This window comes from Ailuropoda melanoleuca, chromosome 16 (genome assembly GCF_002007445.2).
Source record: "Ailuropoda melanoleuca isolate Jingjing chromosome 16, ASM200744v2, whole genome shotgun sequence".
Lineage (NCBI taxonomy): Eukaryota > Metazoa > Chordata > Mammalia > Carnivora > Ursidae > Ailuropoda > Ailuropoda melanoleuca.
The window spans coordinates 66,648,588-66,668,464 of NC_048233.1; the positions used below are offsets into that span (position 1 = coordinate 66,648,588).

At 38.0% G+C, this 19,877-nt stretch overlaps 1 protein-coding gene across 8 annotated transcripts in view; it reads left to right on the top strand.

The window, feature by feature from the left end:
- The window catches only part of IFTAP (intraflagellar transport associated protein), a 65,952-nt gene that overhangs the window by 11,823 nt on the left and 34,252 nt on the right, over window positions 1-19,877 (top strand). For 4 of the 8 annotated variants that reach the window (XR_004621292.1, XM_002926500.4, XM_019807242.2 and 1 more), the window contains one exon: window positions 5,918-6,073. Coding sequence is in view for 7 of the 8 variants with exons in the window: in XM_002926500.4 (XP_002926546.1) it covers window positions 5,941-6,073 (133 nt within the window). In the remaining variant the exon portion in view is untranslated. Of the gene's footprint in view, window positions 1-2,923; window positions 3,029-3,638; window positions 3,694-5,917; window positions 6,074-19,877 lie in introns of all 8 variants that reach the window. The other 4 variants (XM_034645410.1, XM_019807241.2, XM_034645411.1 and 1 more) reach the window with 2 other exon arrangements.

Below are 19,877 nucleotides of genomic sequence, written 5' to 3' on the forward strand. Positions count from 1 at the left end.
GCTGGGATCACGCCCTGAGCCGAAGGCAGACGCTTAACCGCTGTGCCACCCAGGCGCCCCTTAGAAAGATCTTCTTAACAGGATCTTTCACAGAATAAAGTTTTTAATTTTTTTTTAAAGATTTTATTTATTTATTTGACAGAGATAGAGACAGCCAGCGAGAGAGGGAACACAAGCAGGGGGAGTGGGAGAGGAAGAAGCAGGCTCATAGCGGAGGAGCCTGATGTGGGGCGATCCCATAACGCCGGGATCACGCCCTGAGCCGAAGGCAGACGCTTAACCGCTGTGCCACCCAGGCGCCCCTAAAGTTTTTAATTTTGATGTGGTTTAACTTATCACTTTTTTTCTTATAGAGCATGCTTTTGGTATCAAGCCTATGAACTCTTTGCCTAGTCCTGTGTCTTAAAGAGTATATATTTTTTCGTGTTTCTTTTATAAAATCCACTATTTTGCCTTGAGATGTTTTTATTGTTCCTACTCCTATTACAGCCTTCATTTGAAAATACTTTCACTCCATTCCATATTGCTCTAATTTAAAAATAATCACCACGTGAGTCATCAGAGTCATTCCTGTTCCAAAGATGGAGTCCTGTATAGAATGCATAGATTATAATCCTCTTTAGGAAAGGAACTAGATCTGTTTCTGTTAAGGCAGCTTTTGTGGTATCTGTGTTCATGGTAAGCACGTACTTAGCCCACATTTTTTATTAGATGCAGTTTTTAGAATGGGTATCTCCTTTTATTCTTCCTCACGGTGAGATTTTGTCAAGGAAAAAAATATAGCTGAGACATGCCTACTACTAAAACCTTCGCATGGATGACAGTACAGCTTCTGGCTTTGTAAGTTATGTAGTTAATAGTAATCCCTAAACTTTTCCCAACTTCGAGTGTTTCCTTTAAAATTCACTGCAGAAATGATCTGTGAGAGACTATGGACTCTGGGAAACAAACTGAGGGCTTCAGAGGGGAGGGGGATGGGGGAATGGGATAGGCCAGTGATGGGTATTAAGGAGGGCACGTATTGCGTGGTGCACCGGGTGTTATATGCAAGTAATGAATCATGGAACTTTACATCAAAAACTAAGGAAGTACTGTATGGTGACTAACATAATATAATAAAAAATTATTATTAAAAAAAGAGAAGTGTACCTAGAGGAAGTGTTTTTTGTTATTTTTTTGTTGTTTTTTTCAGAGAGGGAAAGGGGGGGAGAGGAAGAGGGGAGGGACAGAAGGAGAAAGAGAGAGAGAATCTTAAGCAGGGCTCAATCTGACAACCCTGAGATCATGACCTGAGCCGAAATCAAGAGTCGGACACTTAACTGACTGAGCCACCCAGGTACCCTGGGGAAGTCTTTATATAGAGGTCTAGATGCTTATGCCATCAACTTTTTGGTGACAGTGAAGAATTCTGTGCCTGAAGTATTAGGAAAGGTTCACTGGGAGAAGTTTACAACTTGAAGTGCAGCGTATTCTTTGATACTAGAATTGTATGTTTTTATCTCATCCTGATAAAGCACAGTAGAGGAGTTACCGTGCACACACACACACACACACACACACACACACGCTTTGCCTTGCTTTGCCTCAAGGTGTTTTGTATGTTATGGGGTACAGAGTGTAGTTGGAGGCCTGGATATACCCATCTGGGTGAGATTGTTGCCTTTTCCTTAATTTCCTGCTGATTTCGTGTGTGCCTTGATATTCATAGTCAAAAGCATGTCATTACTACTTTTGATATGAGAACCACATTACTGTTCCTCATCAATAGTCATTACTTAACAAAAACGCTCCCTAAAGTTTCTTTCCCAGATTTATTTACTTATTCTCTATCACCGGACTAGATGACCTTCAGCTTTCTCTCAACCCTGAGAATCTGTGACAGTTTCAGTCATTGGATTTCTTTCTCTCTTTTTAATATGATCTAGAAGACATGAAAAATACTAGAGTATGCAAAATAGGTGTAGTTCAGTCAAGGAAGAGGAAATCAGTTTATACTGGGTCTCTTCTATCACATAAATAAATCTGTACACTTGCCATATAATTTGGTCTCTTGGAGATGTGCCCATTTTCCAAAATATAAAAGGACACCCAGCCTGTGAAGTACCAAGGTTGCTGGTTTCATTTCCGTAGGCAAGGTGAATTCTTTTGATAATATTCCGTCCTACCATTCAGCACAGCAGGAGTTTCTTGTTGAGCAGAACTATGAAAATTTGAGAAAGTGGATTTTGACAGCCTCTGCACAACTCTTTAAAAATGTGTTATTTATTATTTTAGAATATCAGCAGTAAACCTCACAGTTTAAAAAAGACAACCCTATTTTTACCAACACACAACTCTCTGTGCTGTTAAACAGCAGGTTACACGCTTTGAGAGGAGACTAGCTCATGGCAACTTGTTTCCGAAGATTTAACCACTCTTGCCTCTGAAAGTTGCTTTTTGTTTAGGGAGTTGCATTAAGCAGAGATCTGAAGATAAACATCAAAGATGTGCTAAATCCATGGTGAGAATTCCACATGCCATATTTCATAATAATGTCCTTTCAGAGAGCACAGAACACTAACTGGTTTGGGTGGTTGTTAGTTTCATTATTCAGTGGTAGAAAATAGGACTCCAGGAAGGTTATGTGATTTTTCTCTCCGTCTCTCAGTGACTGGAGAGGAGGAGAACCAAGCCTGTGGTCTTCCTGTGAAATTTAGTAGTCCAAGCAGAGCAAAACATCCTCCCTGTTTTTCCTTCTAGCTGCTGTGATTGTGAAAGTGTTGTGTGTGATTTACTGGTCAATGTTCCTACACATTTACTTACCGTCACAGTGTGTTCTGGGTCTTTCATGCAGAGCTCTAAGCCTTAAAACATAAAAACCAAACCAAAACAAAGAACCCTATTATGGGCAAGTGTCCCTGTCTCCCTTTTTTTTTTCTTTTAGAAAAAATACTTCATGATAAAAACAAATATACATGAATGGCAACAGAAAAAGCATTGCTTCCTTGTAGAAAACCACTAGGATTTGCATAAACCACTTCACTCTCTGGTAAGTGATTATCTGCTCTGTCAGTCCCTAGGGACTTTTAGCATTAGGGTTATTTGTATTTTTATAGATAAGGAAAGTTCTGAATTTGCAGGTGGGTATTTGTTAAACTCTTCAAATAATGACAGTTTATGAAACTGGATTTTCCAAAAGTCTTAAAAAAGTCAATAAAAAACATTTCCTCTCCTGTATGATGATAACCACATAAATAAAATTAAAGGCCTTGAAGGAGTTTGAATATGTGCTGTGCATAGCCTGTTAATTATTTCCCTTTAGTAAAACTGGGATGTGTTAAGGCTAAAACCTCAAAAAATACCACTTTGAGAATTGGAAAGGAAGTTTAAAAGAATTTCTATTATCACTTTTAAAGCATCCACAAGGAGACATTTACAGCAATTTAAAACACAACCTGGCTGCTTCTGTTTGGTATTTTGCTCGCTGAAGTAGATTACCCAAGATAGTTTGAGGAAGAGATTGATGTCGTTCAGAGTTGGAATTTTGCTGGGGTCCAATTCTGGAAAAGCTGATTGACATTAACATTCTTGTAATTAAGTACATGTCCTGAGAGTGAAATAAAAGCCACCTTTGAATTTATTTATTATTTTTTATCTAGCAACTGCAGCATAATTTATTAAACTTCGGCTTGCTGAAGCCTGGCAGTGTTACAGGTAAATTTGCATAAACTCTAACTGATGCTTTTTCCTGTATTTAATTTTCAAGTACAAAGAGTTTGAAACAGTTTTGTTCATTTTGAGTTCATCTACAGCTACACTGAAAATTTTCATTTTATTTCCATTTTATTTTTTGTGGTTTTCGGTCTTCTACAACGCCATGTTTTTATCTAGGGGTGTAAAGCATGAGGGCTTATCTTGTTTATCTTCAGGTGACATCCGTGCCTTCAGAGTCAGAGGGGTCACAGTCAAAGCAGGTCTTTGTGTAGGCAAAGGACAGAGTACCGAGGCTGATCTGTTACCATCACGATCATCATGGCTGACATTTCTGAGGGGCCACGTGTGCCCATTTGATCCTCATAGCAATCCTGTGACGTGTGTGTAGATTTCACAGTTCCTTATTGAAAACCCTTAGGGTCAGATGTGTTTCAGAATTCAGAATTTTTTGGAGTTTAGAAAGGTAATCAGGGATAATACCACATATGACACAAAATCTCCAGGGGGTCTGGGAAAGCACCTCAGAAGCAAGCCCGTTAATATTCCTTCAGGGAAACGTATGAGTAGTCACACTGAGTAGAATAAATAAAAGCCATAAATACTTCCATGTTAATTCAGATCAGGTCTTGCCCCCAAATGACGTTGGGCATCATCTTATGAAAACATTTTTGTGTCTTTCCGAACTTTTGGGAAATACCAAATAGATAAAGTTAATAACAGGTAACAAAATTTTACTCTTGTTTTGGAAAAATAGAAGAAGCTTGGTGCTTTCTTTTCCTGCTGTACAGTATTTGAGAACCCCCTCCTTTTTATAATCCCCTATGAATTATACTGACTACTTAGGCAGTAATTACTCTTCAGCTTTCTGTAGATGGTAAATTTCTCAAAGCCATGCAAGAATGATATTTCATAGAGAATGAATGGAATTTAACAAGATGAAATATCACAAGGAAAAACAAAGTTCAAACTGCAAGGATGGAGGCATTGTGTCTTAGCTGACAGGCATTTAGCAGTATGTTAAATGAACTGACAATGTGAAGAGGCTAGCAGCAATGTGAATAGCGGGGGTGCAATATTTAGAATGTGAGAGCCCAGTCTCACTGGATCCAGACCATATCTGGGGTCTTGGCTTCATTTTCGGTTGGGATATTTTAAAGGGAGATGCGGGCAGTGTGAAATCATTTCCAGGTGAATTGAGCAGGAGGATGGAAACACTTGAAGCTATGTCACGTAAGGCACAGGTGAGATAATTGGGCAAGTTTAGTTGAAAGTTTTGCCAGCTTCTAGCAGTATTTGACTATGGTACCTGCTCAAATGAATAATTTTAGCTTCATATCGATTGGCTGCCAGCTGTATGCCATATCCTAAGCTGTTAAACGTTCGGGATACAAGGTGAAAGGACAGGGGCCCTGCCTTTCATGGGCTTTGTGTCTAATAGGACACGGACGTGTACACAGCTATTTCCAATACAATATGATAAATGGAACAGTAGCCACAATACAAAGGCAGCACAGAGAAATTATGATTAGCTCTCTGTGGTGATGGGAGATAGAAGGCTAAAGCCTTCAGAGAGAAACTGAATTCTGAACTGGGTTTTGGAAAAGAAATTTAAGCGAGTAAGATAAAATTGAGAAGGGACAGCATAGGCTCGTTCAAATATTTGGGAAGATGTCCTGTATGAGAAGGATTGACATGATTCAGTATGATCTCAGGGGCTCAGGGACCAGTTGGGGAAATGCACAGGGAGAGAGATTTAAAAGAGGTCTTTGATAGAGCTATCCACAGGTTTCTTTGGACTGTTCGGAGTTCCTAGTCCCTGGATGTGTTGAAGCACAGACAAGCCAATTGTTCGGCAGCAATAGTACAATAGTACACGGTGGGGGCCGAGCGTCAGGCAGTGGATAGAGTGAAAAGCATAGTGAAGCGCTTAAGGGCGTGGATTCTAGGATCCAGCTCTGTTACTTCTACCTACTGGCTCTGTGACCTGAGCTCGGATTGTTACGAAGTTAACATTAGCGTTCTCAGAACAGCACTTGATACGTATTAAGTGCTAAATAAGTAGCTAATAAATAGTAGCTATTATCGTTGTCATTAGATGGGTGGTTGACATACTCTTTGAAGTCCATCTCACCTTGAAACTTTGAATTTCTTCAGATTTCTACAGCATTTTCAAAGAGGCTGGTACTGCACAAGTCTCTAGCTCACGTTTTTCTTTTTCTCCTAGATAAAGTGGCCTCGTGAATAGGAATGCCTGCCCAGATATCAGAATTGGACATCATGGATGAAGATCAATTAATTGAAGAAGTCTTGGATAAATTTGTTAATTGCCATGAACAAACGTATGAAGAATTTCTGAGCACTTTTACTCATCTTTCAAAAGGTAAAATGAAGTCAACTTTCTACAGAAGTAGAGATAAAGAATTTTATTATAATTTTATGTCTTTGCTGCCTTTTCAAAAAGACTGTGCAATAAGCATCCATTCATTTCTTTCTTTTGATCAGCTAATCAGGTGTTCAAGACCGATGCATGTAAATAACCAACATTTTTATATAACCAGGAGTTGTATTATGGAGTCAGAGCCATTGCATTTGAGAATTAAAAGGGACCTGAGAAATCATTTTGTATAATTCCTTTATTTTTGAAGAAATGTAACTGCAAAGAGTGGAGGTTTTTTATTTTTTATTTTTTTAAAAGATTTTATTTATTTATTCAACAGAGATAGAGACAGCCAGCGAGAGAGGAAACACAAGCAGGGGGAGTGGGAGAGGAAGAAGCAGGCTCATAGCAGAAGAGCCTGATGTGGGGCTCGATCCCATAACGCCGGGATCATACCCTGAGCCAAAGGCAGATGCTTAACCGCTGTGCCACCCAGGCGCCCCAAGAGTGGAGGTTTTTTAAAGCGTACTTAAAACTTTTAAGACATAAAGCATATAGTATAGGCTGTAGAGTTCACGGTATCCATTTGAATCCTGGCATTCCTACTTGCTGGGTATGTGACCTTGGGGGAGGGGCTTGAGTAAAGGGGGGTAATAATAGTACCTTAGAGGTTGATGAAGGTTAATTGAGGTAATCCAAGTCAAACTCTGAGCATAGTGGCTAACACATAAATACTTAATGAACGCTAGATATTGTGTTGTTGGCCTTGATGTGACGATGATGCTAGAATTTCTGTAGAATGGAAACAAACCTTAAGATGGGAGATGATTAACTGAAGCCTAAGGCCCATGTTGTGTGTTTCATTGTGTGTCTTGTGTTTTTTCAATTGAGCCAACATTGAAAAGTTGGGAAATTTTACATAAAAATATCAACTCACGGTTTTATTTTGTTTTGTTTTTTCTGATTAAGAGAGAAGACCTGTTACCTCTTATTTCCCTGATGGCAATAGCAGCTAGAGCTTGGGAACCCTTGTCCTGTGAGACCCCTGTTTATCACACCCTCTGGCACTCACACATTCTAAAAATGTGTATATACACCTTGCCTGCTTCATTGACCCAAGTGGCACCTGTAGGCATTTGAGTTTGTTCTGGGTTCTGCTTCAAACGGCCTGCTACTGGCTTGCTCTCAATTTGGTCCTTTGTGGGTCATTGATCCACATTTGTGAGGCAGTTGGTTCTCCACCTTACTGCACTTTGGACTCACTGGAGGGTATTTTAGAGCATGGTGATTCTGGGGCTCCCTCTGAATCTTAGGTGGGGCCCAGAAATCCGTACTTTGTAAAAATTTCTCTGGTGATTTAAATGTGTGCCCGATTGAGAACAGGGAGTTTCATAATCTCCTGGGGTGATGACATTTTCAAGATACTTGACCTGATGATTTCAAGACATGGTTCATGTGTCCTTAACAAATGTGTAAGAAGGGTATTTACAATGAAGAAAAGGAAAAGTGATTCTACCGTTTCTTTTGCAAGACAGTTGGAATATAGATATTTGTTTTATTTACAATTTTAAGCTGTGGACTATGTTTTTGTTTACACTTAATGGAAAAATTAGGAAATAGTTAGTTTACTTTGGGGCTGTGAATGATCTGTTTTGACAGGATATGTGGATCAGGGGTGCCTGGGTGGCTCAGTCGTTAAGCGTCTGCCTTCAGCTCAGGACGTGATCCTGGCGTTACGGGATCGAGCCCCACGTCAGGCTCCTCCATTGGGAGCTTGCTTTTTCCTCTCCCACTCCCCCTGCTTGTGTTCTCTCTCTCTCTGGCTGTCTCTCTCTCTGTCAAATAAATAAATAAAATCTTTAAAAAAAAAAGGATATGTGGATCAAATTAATCTTGATTAATGACCAAATCATCTTTTGGCCTATGGACTTGGGTTTGGGAAGATGTTTGGTCTCTCTAAGCCTAATGATTTTGTTCCATGCTCTCTGTACCTAACAGAGCAGTGTGAATGGTTGGGGTGGAGTTTTGGAAACAAGACTAAAACTAGCAGGATTAATACATTCTGAATGCCAATGGCATTTTGATAATCCAAATTATTTTGGAAATTACTTGTAAAGCTGACTTTATGTTCATACTCTGAAAAAGTAAGAACTTCTTGCAAGCACTTGAATATTTTAAAGAGGTTATAATGTTTTTGTTTTGAGGGTAAGGGGTATATTCTGTTTTCAGATTGCTGTAAGGTCATCACATGCTGAGAAAGAAACTGTTGCAGATGTGGTGGCTTCATTGCGAGTTCACTTTTGGGCCCCAAATTGAGCTGAAATAAATGATGATGCAAGTCACATAAACTGCATCTCCAAGCACACGCTTTTTTTTCTCCCTCCTTTCAAAATATCCCTAGGCGCCAGTTCACATTATAAACTAATGACCTGAAAAAATTCCTCTTAAAGCACAAAGAATTGTGAGTGCAAAAATGTGTCTTAAATCAGTAAGCGTCCTTGTTCCCCCTGAAACATTTAAGTACCTTCTGAAAAATCAAACAGCACTTAGGGACAGCCTAGGAGTCGAGTGATAGCCTGCAGAATTGGTCGAAGTGAATGTGGTTAGTTCTGTTTTAAGGAAGACATGAAAGCTGTTTCTTGAAACTTTCCCCCTTCTTTCCAGCCCTTCATCTGTCTTGGTGTGCTCGGTTATTTCGCTGATATATAGAATCCTCTCTCCGTGAAAATGGTTATCACCACGCACGCTCACTTACATTTCTTAAGTTTGGTTTCTCAAGTCTATTACGATTTCCCCTGATTGACTGTTCTATTTATTTTTATAATAGTTATATGCCGGAATGCTTATAGGATTCATTTTCTTTCCAAGAGTGTTAAAAGGGTCAGTAATCCTATTAAAAATATTTCCCCGGAAAAAATTCAACTATAGCCTGATTGAAAGAAATTCACATTACTGCTTCAGACTGTTGGAAAATCATTGGAAGCTGTAAATATTGTAGCAAATTCTTGCTCCAGTACTTTGATGTTGATCATGTTTTGCAGGTTTGTTTTTTTTTTTTAAAGCAACTCTGGTTTTTTAAACCATGGTACATACTTTTTTTTTTTTTAATTGTTTTATTTATTTATTTGACAGAGATAGAGACAGCCAGAGAGAGAGGGAACACAAGCAGGGGGAGTGGGAGAGGAAGAAGCAGGCTTATAGCGGAGGAGCCTGATGTGGGGCTCGATCCCATAACGCCAGGATCACGCCCTGAGCCGAAGGCAGACGCTTAACTGCTGTGCCACCCAGGCGCGCCTAAACCATGGTACATACTTGATAATAAATACAGTGTTCTATCAAAATGTTTAAAGAGACACATTAGTTATTTGTTTTAAACAGTATATAATTGTATATTGATGTATTGAATTCTCAGTAGTGTCATCAGTTCAAGAGAGTAAGACCAAGTCATAAGATCTGTATTAGAAAATCAAAATCAGTGTGCAGATTTTAGTTTTATTCATTATTGGTGAAGATATTATTATATTATTGATATTATTGTGAGTAAAGATAAGAGGCTAAGTTTCTAACTTTGGCATCTCAGTTTCTTTGTGAAGGTGATTAATTTATAGGTCTTTCTAAACTATCCATCTAAAGGAAAAACGTGCTTTTCCCTCCTTGTCTGACGTATTTCTCTCATTTGCTTAAGTTATAAAAACACAGATGTGAAACGTATTTGATTTTCTGTTAATGCATTTATTCATTTTTTCATTCATTAATTCTGTGTCTCCTAATGGTCTATGTATTGTTTTAGGTGCTGAGGATCCAAAAATAAGATATAGTTTGTGTTTTTAAGCACTCATAGTCGAGGAGGAAAGATAAATAAGTAGACAAAAAAATTATACTGGTGTGATAAGTACCATAATGGAGAAAAGCGCAGAGTTCTGTGAGAGCTCATGGGGGGGCCATATAGCCCCTACTTGGGTGGGGAGCACAGTATAATCTACCCATTGGAGAGGGTGCCCATGGTGAGTCTGTGGTAAGCACTGAATCAAAACTTGCTTTGAGTCCTAAGATATAAATAAAATAAAATAAAATAAAATGCAAGAAGTTTTGACAGATAAAAGCCAAATTGAAAGATTTAAAAATGCCTCCATTGTTGATTGTCCTTTGGATCATGTTTCCATTTGTTTTAGTACTAATATACATGTTCTTTAAATATTGTATGGTGGAGGGGGAGAGGTAGCCTTGTTTTAGTAAGGGTGAGAGTTATTTCTAATTTCCTTCCACACCAAGGTTACCACATGATCTGATTTGGGAGCCATCTGCTCCCATTTTTTAGAGTGTTAATTACTACTCACATTGCGGTCACACAGAAATTATATATTTAACAAGCCAGTGACTTAGAAATGGACATTCAATCTTTTCAAGTCCATTTTGTTACAGATAGTAGAAACTTCAGGGGGGAGTTTACAGTAATTACATCCAATTCTCAATCTTTCTCTCTCTCTCTCTCTCTCTCTCACACACACACACACACACACACACACACACACACTCTTATTGTTCTGATTTTGTTCTTCAGGCTACATGACTAATTTTCATTAAAGTTACCCACTTTACCAACTGTTTAACTTAAAATATTTTGGAAATTGAAATGAATCTACTGTGATTTTATGATTAACTGTTAAATAAGTCTTTGTTTTTCATTCTCTCCTTTTAATCTTAAATCACGTAGGATCCAGTTCCTAAGTGATTCTACTGGTTTCTGTATTACCACATAACAGCTTTCTGTGCACTGCTATATTTATCTACTTTAACCTGTTTTCTTATGTCTAGATCAAAGATTTTGTTTCTGATTTTGATGTGTGATTTCGTTTCTAGTTCTCTTTATGCTATTCTCATTTCGCTTGCAATACTTTGTGCTTTTAGCGTTTTATTATTCTTTCAATAAATCTTTGAAAAAAATCCCACCAACTCAACCTCCCTCTCCCTTTATACTTGTTAATATAAGAATTAAATTCTCCCTGAGGTAGAACATTCAGGAAAAATGGCCAATGCCTGTGGCTTTATAAACTGGTGGTGGTCTGGCCTTTGATTGTTCCAAACTCTTAGAGTTTCAAAACCTCTAAGTAGGTTTTGGTTTTTCTTAGATTTTAGTAATCTTCTGACATTACTCTAATCACGAGAGAGCTTAGTCCATATTTTTTTTACTTTATTCACATTTAGTTCTTTAAGGAGCTATGCCAACCCTCTATCACCATTGCAAATATCAGGAATGTACAGTTACCATACGATGTGATCATTAGGTCCGCATTGTCTAATATGGAGCTTCTAGCCCATGTGGCTGTCAGTTGAGTACTTGAAATGTGGCTAGTGCTGCCCACTGAGTTTTAAATTTCATTTAATTTTAATTTGTTTAAGCTTAAATAAAAATATTGCTACTCAGTTCAGTTATTGGAAAACTTAAATGTATTTGGGACAGCTTGGGTATGTAAATCAACTTTTTCAAATGTAAATTTTATGAGATATAGAGTAGTTCCCTACCACCCATCTGTGGTTTCACTTTCTGTGGTTTTAGTTACCTGTGGTCAACCAGGATGTGGAAGCAGATAGTCCTCCTTCTGAATTATCATCAGGTCATAGTAGCCCAATGCTACACCACAGTTCCTGCCTCATTCACATCACTCCATCTCTTCCAGTAGGCTTTTTATCATCTTGTATCATCACAAGAAGAAAAAGGGTGAATACGGTATAAGATTTTGAGAGAGGGACCACATTCACAGAACTTTTATTATAGTATGTTGTTATAATTATTCCACTTTATTATTAGCTGTTGTTAAAATCTTACTGTACCTAATTTATAAATCAAACTTTATCGTAGGTATGTATGTACTAGAAAAAACCAGTATAGATAGGGTTTGGTACTGTCTGCAGTTTCAGGCATCCACTGAAGGTCTTGGAACAAATTCCTCGTGGAAGAGGGAGTGACTACTACAAATACAGATCAAATATTTCTGATAAAAAATTCACATCTGAATTGAGATGTGCTATAAATGCAAAATATGCCCAGGGTTTTGAAGACTTAGGATGAAAACAGAATGTAAAATATCTCAATAATATTTTTTTAACTACATTTGAAATGACAATTTTTGGAAAATTGGATTAAGTAAAATACATTATTAAAATTAACTTCACTTTCTAAAACTTTTAAAAATGTGGTTGCCTGAAAATTTAAAATCACATCTGTGGCTTATGTTATATTTCTCCTGGGCAGCACTGCTATAGATCAGTAGTTCTTAAACTGGGCTGAATATCAGAAAACACTTTTGTACTGTCAAACTTGTGTAAGACTAGGGGCGCCTAGGTGGCTCAGTCGGTTAAGCATCTGCCTTCAGCTCAGGTCAGGATCCCAGAGTCCTGGGAGCGAGTCTGACATCAGGCTCCTTACTCAGCAAGGAGGCTGCTTTTCTCTCTGCTACCCCCCCCCCCAACTTGTGCTCTCTCTCTCTCTCTCTCTCTAGCTTGCTCTCTCTCTCAAATAAATAAATAAATAAAATCTTAAAACAACACTTGTGTAAGACTAAAAATTTCCAGACACTATCCTGGGCTTATTAAATGAGAGGCTCTATGCTGAGGGGTCTAGGAATTTTTACATTCATAAGGCTCTTAACTAATAATTTGGCTGTACCACTAGTTTTGAGAAACGGGAGAAATAATTGGAGTTAGGGAGCCGAGCAAGGCACCTGAGCAGAAATACGCCTGGGGGGGGTACGGACCAGGGCTGGAGAGGGGGACACGGAAAGCAGGGAAGGCTAATGAGACCCTGACGGCACTTGGCAACCAGTGAGTGACAGAGGATTAGGGAGAAGAAAGAGTCAAAGATGAGTCACAAATGTCTTGCCCGGGAGAGGCCGAGGCCCACAGAGGCCAAGGGACTCTTTCAAAGGTACACAGTTCTCATTTCAGGAGGCTTTTGTTTCTTTCCTTATTGAGCGTCTGTTCTGTCAAGAGCTTAGGATCCTGGGCTGGGATTTGCTTTATGCTTCCAGACTGATAAGTTTTGAGTTGTCAGTTCAGCCAAAGGAATATCACTGCTGGTACTTGACAAGTTCTAGAAAATGTAATTAAAAACGAAAGTGGTGACAGCACATAAAACAACACACTTCCGAAGTTGACATATCATTTTGGTCCCCAAAGCTATTTTGAATTGGAACATCAGAAAAACACATCTTTAAACTTCCATAGGGGTACAGAGAGTCTTTTCCCAATCTGAAGGATGCCTTTAAGACCTACTGTAGAAAAATACCACAGAGAAAAAAATAGAGAAAGCAGCTGGCCCTCTTACCAATCTCAGAGCAGGAAAGGAATTTCAGTGGAGCATAAAAACAGCTTTCTCTCATAAAAGAAAACACCACAACAAAAAATAATCCTTGCTGTGTAGCCTTTTGCGGTTGTTTTCAGTGGAGTATTAGACGGAGACCAGCGGGCTTAACATTGTTTTGATACCCTTGCAACTGGCAGATTGCCTGCCAGAGGGGAAGCTGGAAACGAACGGCCCGGCTTTCTGCTTCCAGGTGGCACGCACGCCACATTTTCTGCGCAGTTGTTATCAGTCACTTTAATTCCCTACTGAATATTGAGTGGTGTTTTTAGTTCACAGGCCATTTGCAGTGTCTTTCTGTTTCTCCTTTTTTTTTTTTTTTTTTTTTTTTCCTTTTTTTTTTTTTTTTTTTTTTCGTTAGCCACCCTGAGGAAAAAAAGGCAGCTTGGAAGGCACGTTTGCAAACGTGAGTGTAACAGTGAGGTGCATGCACGGTGGAAAACAGCCCAGCAAATAGCAGTAACTTTCCTTGGACCTAAGACATAGGCCATTGGAATGTTAACCTCAAGAGAAAGTTGTAGGAGGCATCCTAGGAGAACTGGCTAATGAAAGCAACCAGGCCATTAAAAACCCCCACTAATTAGTCTGGAATCCCAAGGGAGAGAATAAGGAAGCCCTGTCAAAGCTTTTCATTGACTCTTTTTTTTTTTTTTTTTGGTATTGCTGAAAAGATTAAAAAAAGAAAAAAGTTCATGGTTTTATATTGATTTAATATCGTCTTTCTATCAGTAGCCATATGTATGTGACTTCTTTGTCAAAACACAGTACCAAATATCACCTAGAAGGCTGAAGGAGGGAAAAGTGTTGAACGAAGTGAAATCATTTGTAGCAGAGCCTGATGGAAGAAACTGCCCCAGAAGCAGTCCCCTATTCTTTCTCTTTGGGGGAACATCTGTAAACTGTAATTAAGCAATTTTCATTTGTTTCTCTATTCCTTTTGTCATCACTAAATCACTACATTTAGGGAACAAATTGACAAATTAGGAAACACAGAAAACTGCTGGTTCAGTGGTGGAAGGAAATTTCCCCCCTCAAATTATGATGCATTTTGAATTGACGAAGCTATTTTGTTTTAGATATATTAGTGTAAATGTTCAGCTGCGGTTATTACAATTCATATTCTACCCATGAATATTTGGTCCATAGATAATCGTTTGTTTCCTGTGCCTGCCGTAGTTCAGGTGTAACTGGATAAAGGAGAGAAAATGTGTTTAAGTATTTACAACATTTTGAATTATAACCATTAAATTTATTTTTGGCAGTGTTCTAATGCATAGTATTTTGTTGCAATAAATTTATTTCTCAGTGAAATAAAATATTATGAGCTTTTTAATTTGGTCGGCATACAAATAAAGAGCAGTTTTCTTTGATTTTCTTTATATGTTTTGAACATGTATATATTATATATATTTCGTGTGTGGATACAAATGAGAGAAGTTAATTTTCTTAGGCAAATGGAATCTTGAACTTTTACAAAATACAAGCAGAAAACTGCTAAGTGGCCAAATAAACTTTTAAGATGGTCACATCAGCATTTAAGCGGCTGATGAAAACAATATTGAGTACGTGCACAGTTGTTTTGTATGCATTTGTCTTTAACTTGAGACGTTATTTCTACTCATCATTGTTAAATGTACTGTTATACTTGAAGAGAAAGAGTAAATTACTTAGCTTGAAACTGAGGTGGTCTTAAGACTATGTCCTTTGATTCAGTTGAATGGGTCTGTATTCAAATGTGAGTGGCTTTCAAATCTGGAATCTTTCAGCCGTAGAACAATAATATTTTCTTTGAAATGGTCGGCTAAACCCAAAGGGATGCAAACAGGAAACTTTATCGCAATCAAACTCATATCTTCTTTGTATGAAAATCAAACCACAGCCTGTCTAGTTTGAGATTGTTAGTGTCTTTTTTTTCCCCTCCTACTTGGATTCCTTCCAGATGAGATAAAGTGGCACCACTTAGCTCATTCTCCTTGAAGCCCACTGCTTCTTTAGCACAGAGAAGAATCATACCATTTTCACGTGTTTTTTGGCCTTAGCCTGCCTTTGCATTTGGTTTTATAGTGCATGGATTGCTGATTAGAAAAAAGGGATTGTGGATCAAGTGCCACATTTTCCTTCTCTTCTCCATCAATTATGCTTTGTGTGACTTGTAACCAGTCATCTAATTTCTGGGTATTACACTTAGTCCCCAATTAAAATGTCAATGCTGTTCTTCTTGCAAATGTTGAGATCCTTTCAGTATTGACTATGTTCCTACTATATTTTAGGCATTGAGCTAAAATCTGGGAATATAAGATGAATGAGACAGAGTCCCTAGTCTGATTGTCATTCTTATTTCTGTGTGCTCTGTGTTTCAAATGCTCTAGATGTGTGAAGGCACACTAGCAATAGAACAGACTGTATAGTTAGAGGGGTTGGTAAGCTAATACTAACTACTTTTCACATAGTGCTGATAAAACAATAAGCAGAATATTGCCTTTGGTCTGGGGGATTCAGTTTATTTATTTTTTTTAAGATTTTACTTATTTATTTACCAGAGAGAGAGAGACAGCCAGAGAGAGAGGGAACACAAGCATGGGGAGTGGGAGAGGAAGAAGCAGGCTCCCAGTGGAGGAGCCTGATGTGGGGCTCGATCCCAGAACGCTGGGATCACGCCCTGAGCCGAAGGTAGACACTTAACGACTGAGCCACCCAGGCACCCCAAGGGGGACTCAGTTTTAGATTAGAATAAACCCTCTATATGAGTTTAAAAAAGAGCAATCAGAATGATTAGACCAGTGGATTTTTCAGACTGCTTTTGCTCCTTTTTTGACTTCATTCTTTTTTTTTTTTTTTAATGAGGGATGAGCTGAAGTGCCCTGAAAAAAAAAAATGAGGGAATGTGAAAGACATGTACAATTTAAGTGTGTTCTTGCATTGCCTTAATGCTTTATGCCAATGAATGAGTCCTGGATTATTACAAATTTGTGCAGAAGATGTTATTCTACCTTATAAAGTTTGAAAACTCCTACAAAGCATTTATTTGTAAAGGGATAGAAAAAAATCACTTTCCCTGACTTTCTCCAACCTATATGAATAAAAGAGGTTGTCTTAAGTCAATGTATCATTGTGTGGGCAGGCAGAAGGAGGGCATGATCTCAGGATTAAGGAAAAATTTTTAGGTTGATGGGATTTAGTTTTATGAAGAGTTTAGTGTACTGCCCTTACATTTCTCATTTTGTTGCAAGCAGGGCCAGTGTAATGGAAGGTGTTCTATTTGAGCTTAGGATTCAGAAGACCTGGTCCACGCATTTATTAATTCTTTGACACTGCAGTCCTGCCACTTAATTTCTCTGAATCTGTAAATCAGGGGTAATTCTGCCTGCTCAGTGTGTCTCATAGGTTGTGATGTGAATCCGATGACATATACATGAAGGTACTTGGTAGGTTTTAAAGATGTACTCCAGTGTAGTTTTATTTATGGGGACTATTTATGATTTAAAAGAGAAACATCAAAGTGAAATATTAAATAAATCTTGAGTCTACAATATAAAAGAAGTAAAATATTATTTACAGTGTTAACTGTCCACATTTTGTTCCTTGATGGAATCAAAACCAACTCTGTATGGTATATAATGTGTAGTGTCCATGTATAGTGTCGATTGTATAGTGTAAGACTTCACAGTTCAGGGAATAATCCTACACTGGCCTCTGGTGGATAGACTAAATAGTATGTTTATACAGAACCTGTAGGCAAAGGTATTTATATACTTTGACAAAGATATCAGATACTACATCTTTTTTTTTAATTGAAGTATAATTGACACATAATGTTACATTAGTTTCAGGTATACAACATAGTGATTCAACAACTCTGTACATTGTAGTGTGCTCGCCACGTGTAGCTACCATCTGTCACCATACAACACTATTAAAATTCCATTGACTCTATTCCCTGTGCTATACCTTTCATCCCTGTGACTTATTCATTCCATAACGAGAAGCTTGTACCTCCCTCTCTTTTTAGTTCTCAATTTTTACATTCTACTCTAAGGAATCTTTACTTGGGAGTCTTAACCTTAAGTATCGCCTGGGAGATGCTTATTAAAATGTGGATTCTTGGGGAATCAGTCCCCAAATTTTGGTTCAGCAGTGCTAGTGTACGGACCAGCAGCCTTTGACTTCTGGACCAACTTTCGGAAATATGCCCTGAATGAGATCGAGGAGAGGTATGGGGAGATGTGTGTATTCCATAAAATTCTCTGCTTTTGTATGTATTGCATTTTCCTAGGAATAAGGTCCACAGCTTTCATGAAATTGTCTGCAACCCCTGCCCAGATGGTAAGAACCATTATTTTACTTTAACCATAATTTTTTTGTTTAATGTCACCATTTTGTATTATTTAAAAGGCATTTTGACAGTAAAAAAGAATGATGGATTACAAGAATAATTTTACCGTGATCTTGCTGATTCTGATACAGAGGCTAGTGTATACTTGCTTATGGAATTTTAGGGTGGGCTTTGGTTCAGCATACATTCTGTCCCAAGTCTGAAGGATTATAGAGCATGTGTGTACAGGCCAGAGTTACTCCATCACAGGGAAATCTGGCTACTTGTGTTATTGCCGGAAGAACTGTGTTCTTTATGAGCACTTCGCCATTGGCAAGTGCACAGGCAACAGCGTCGGGGGACCAGAGGCATCTTGTCGCCTGTACTTCTAGGAAACGCGCCTCCAATAATCCTGGTGCCTTTGGTACATTTTTTTGCTGTATATTATATACATGAAGGTACTTTTAGAGACTTATTCAAGTGTAAAATTTTATGATTAGGTAACTGGGATTTAAAAGAGGGACATCAAAGTTGAATATTAAAAGAATCTTGAGTCTATAATATAAAAAATGTAAATGTGAAATATTATGTATGTGTATGTATTTTTTCTTAGTATTTCTAGGAATGACTTTTTAAGAAGGAAGGAGATGCATACAGGTATTCTCCCTCAATTAAAGATTCAAAAAGACTTGGTTAGATAAAATGTTTTTCACCTCTACAGATAAGTTTATTTTTTTGTTCATGGTGGGAGAGTTAGAAAATTAAGAGGCATGAACACACATACCCTCACACACAGACAGGAAAACAAAAAATGCACTCTTTCTATAGCAGTAACATTTGTAGCTGCTCCCTGGTCCCTCAGAATAAAGATAACATTTTCCAGCCTCCTTGCAGCTGGGTATAGCTGTTTACCTAAGTTTGTGCCAATAAGAAGTGAGGGGAACTGATATGTGTAACTTCTAGGTAATATCTTTAAGAAACATGTCCTAGACTCTTAATCCTTGTCCCCTGGCTGGAAAATAGGCAATTGTCAGAGCAGTCCTTAGACACACAGATGGAAGCCACGTGCCGAGGATGGCAGAGCCTCCCTCCAGCCTCTATCCCTGGACCATCACATGGAACAGAGCCTGCCCACTTGCCCTAACCTGTTACATGAGAGAGAAACAAAATTCTTATTTGAGCTGCTCTGTTTTGGTACCTCCTTGACGTAATAGCTTAAACTATGCCTTCACTAATGACAGAAGGGAACAGAGATACACACTTTCTTCTCTTTTTTTTATCCTCTTGCCTGGAGCAAGATTGTGTTGTGCACCATCGTGGACCATGTTGGAGAAGGGTGGTGCCCTAGGGATGGCAGAGCAGAAAGGAAGAAGGAGCCTGGGTTCTAGAATGATTCTGTGAAGCAGAATAACCATAATATTATGGGTTATCTGCATCTCTATTAGTGCATGAGAGAGAAGTAAACTTCCATCCCATTTAAGCCATGCTTTCTTGAGGTGTCTGTTTCATACAGCTAAAGCTATATCCAGTTAACTAATTAATAAAACTGTAATCCTGTGTCTTAGAGATAAACCGTGGGTGTATACATCCTTGCTGAATTGTTCTCTTTTATTAGTTTGTGTGTAGACACAATTATTAGCTACAAACATGGGACTTAGAGACAACCAGAATTTGAATCTGAGCTCCACTGCTTCCTGACGAGGTCTTCTTGGGAAAGTTTTTAAAATCTCTGAGTTTCAGTGTTATCATATGTAAAATGGACATAATAACCTCTACCTTGCAGATGTTTTATTAGGATTAAATAATTATACATACAAAACCCACACATACATATTTATGTTTATTTATTTATATTAACAGGACCTAAATTATAGTAAGGGCTCAACTTGATATTTCATTCATTTATATATTCAGCAAATATATTATAATTTTTATAAAAGTGATATCATATTATACATACTTCTTGTAACTTGCTTTTTCACATAATGTATTATGAACTTCCCAATTAATAAGTATGATAATTTAATAGAATTGTTAAAGACTGCATAGTATTCAACTGTGTGGATATGCTATAATTTATTTAACCATTCTCTTTTTTGTTGGCCATTTAGTTATTTCCAATTTTTGGCTATTTT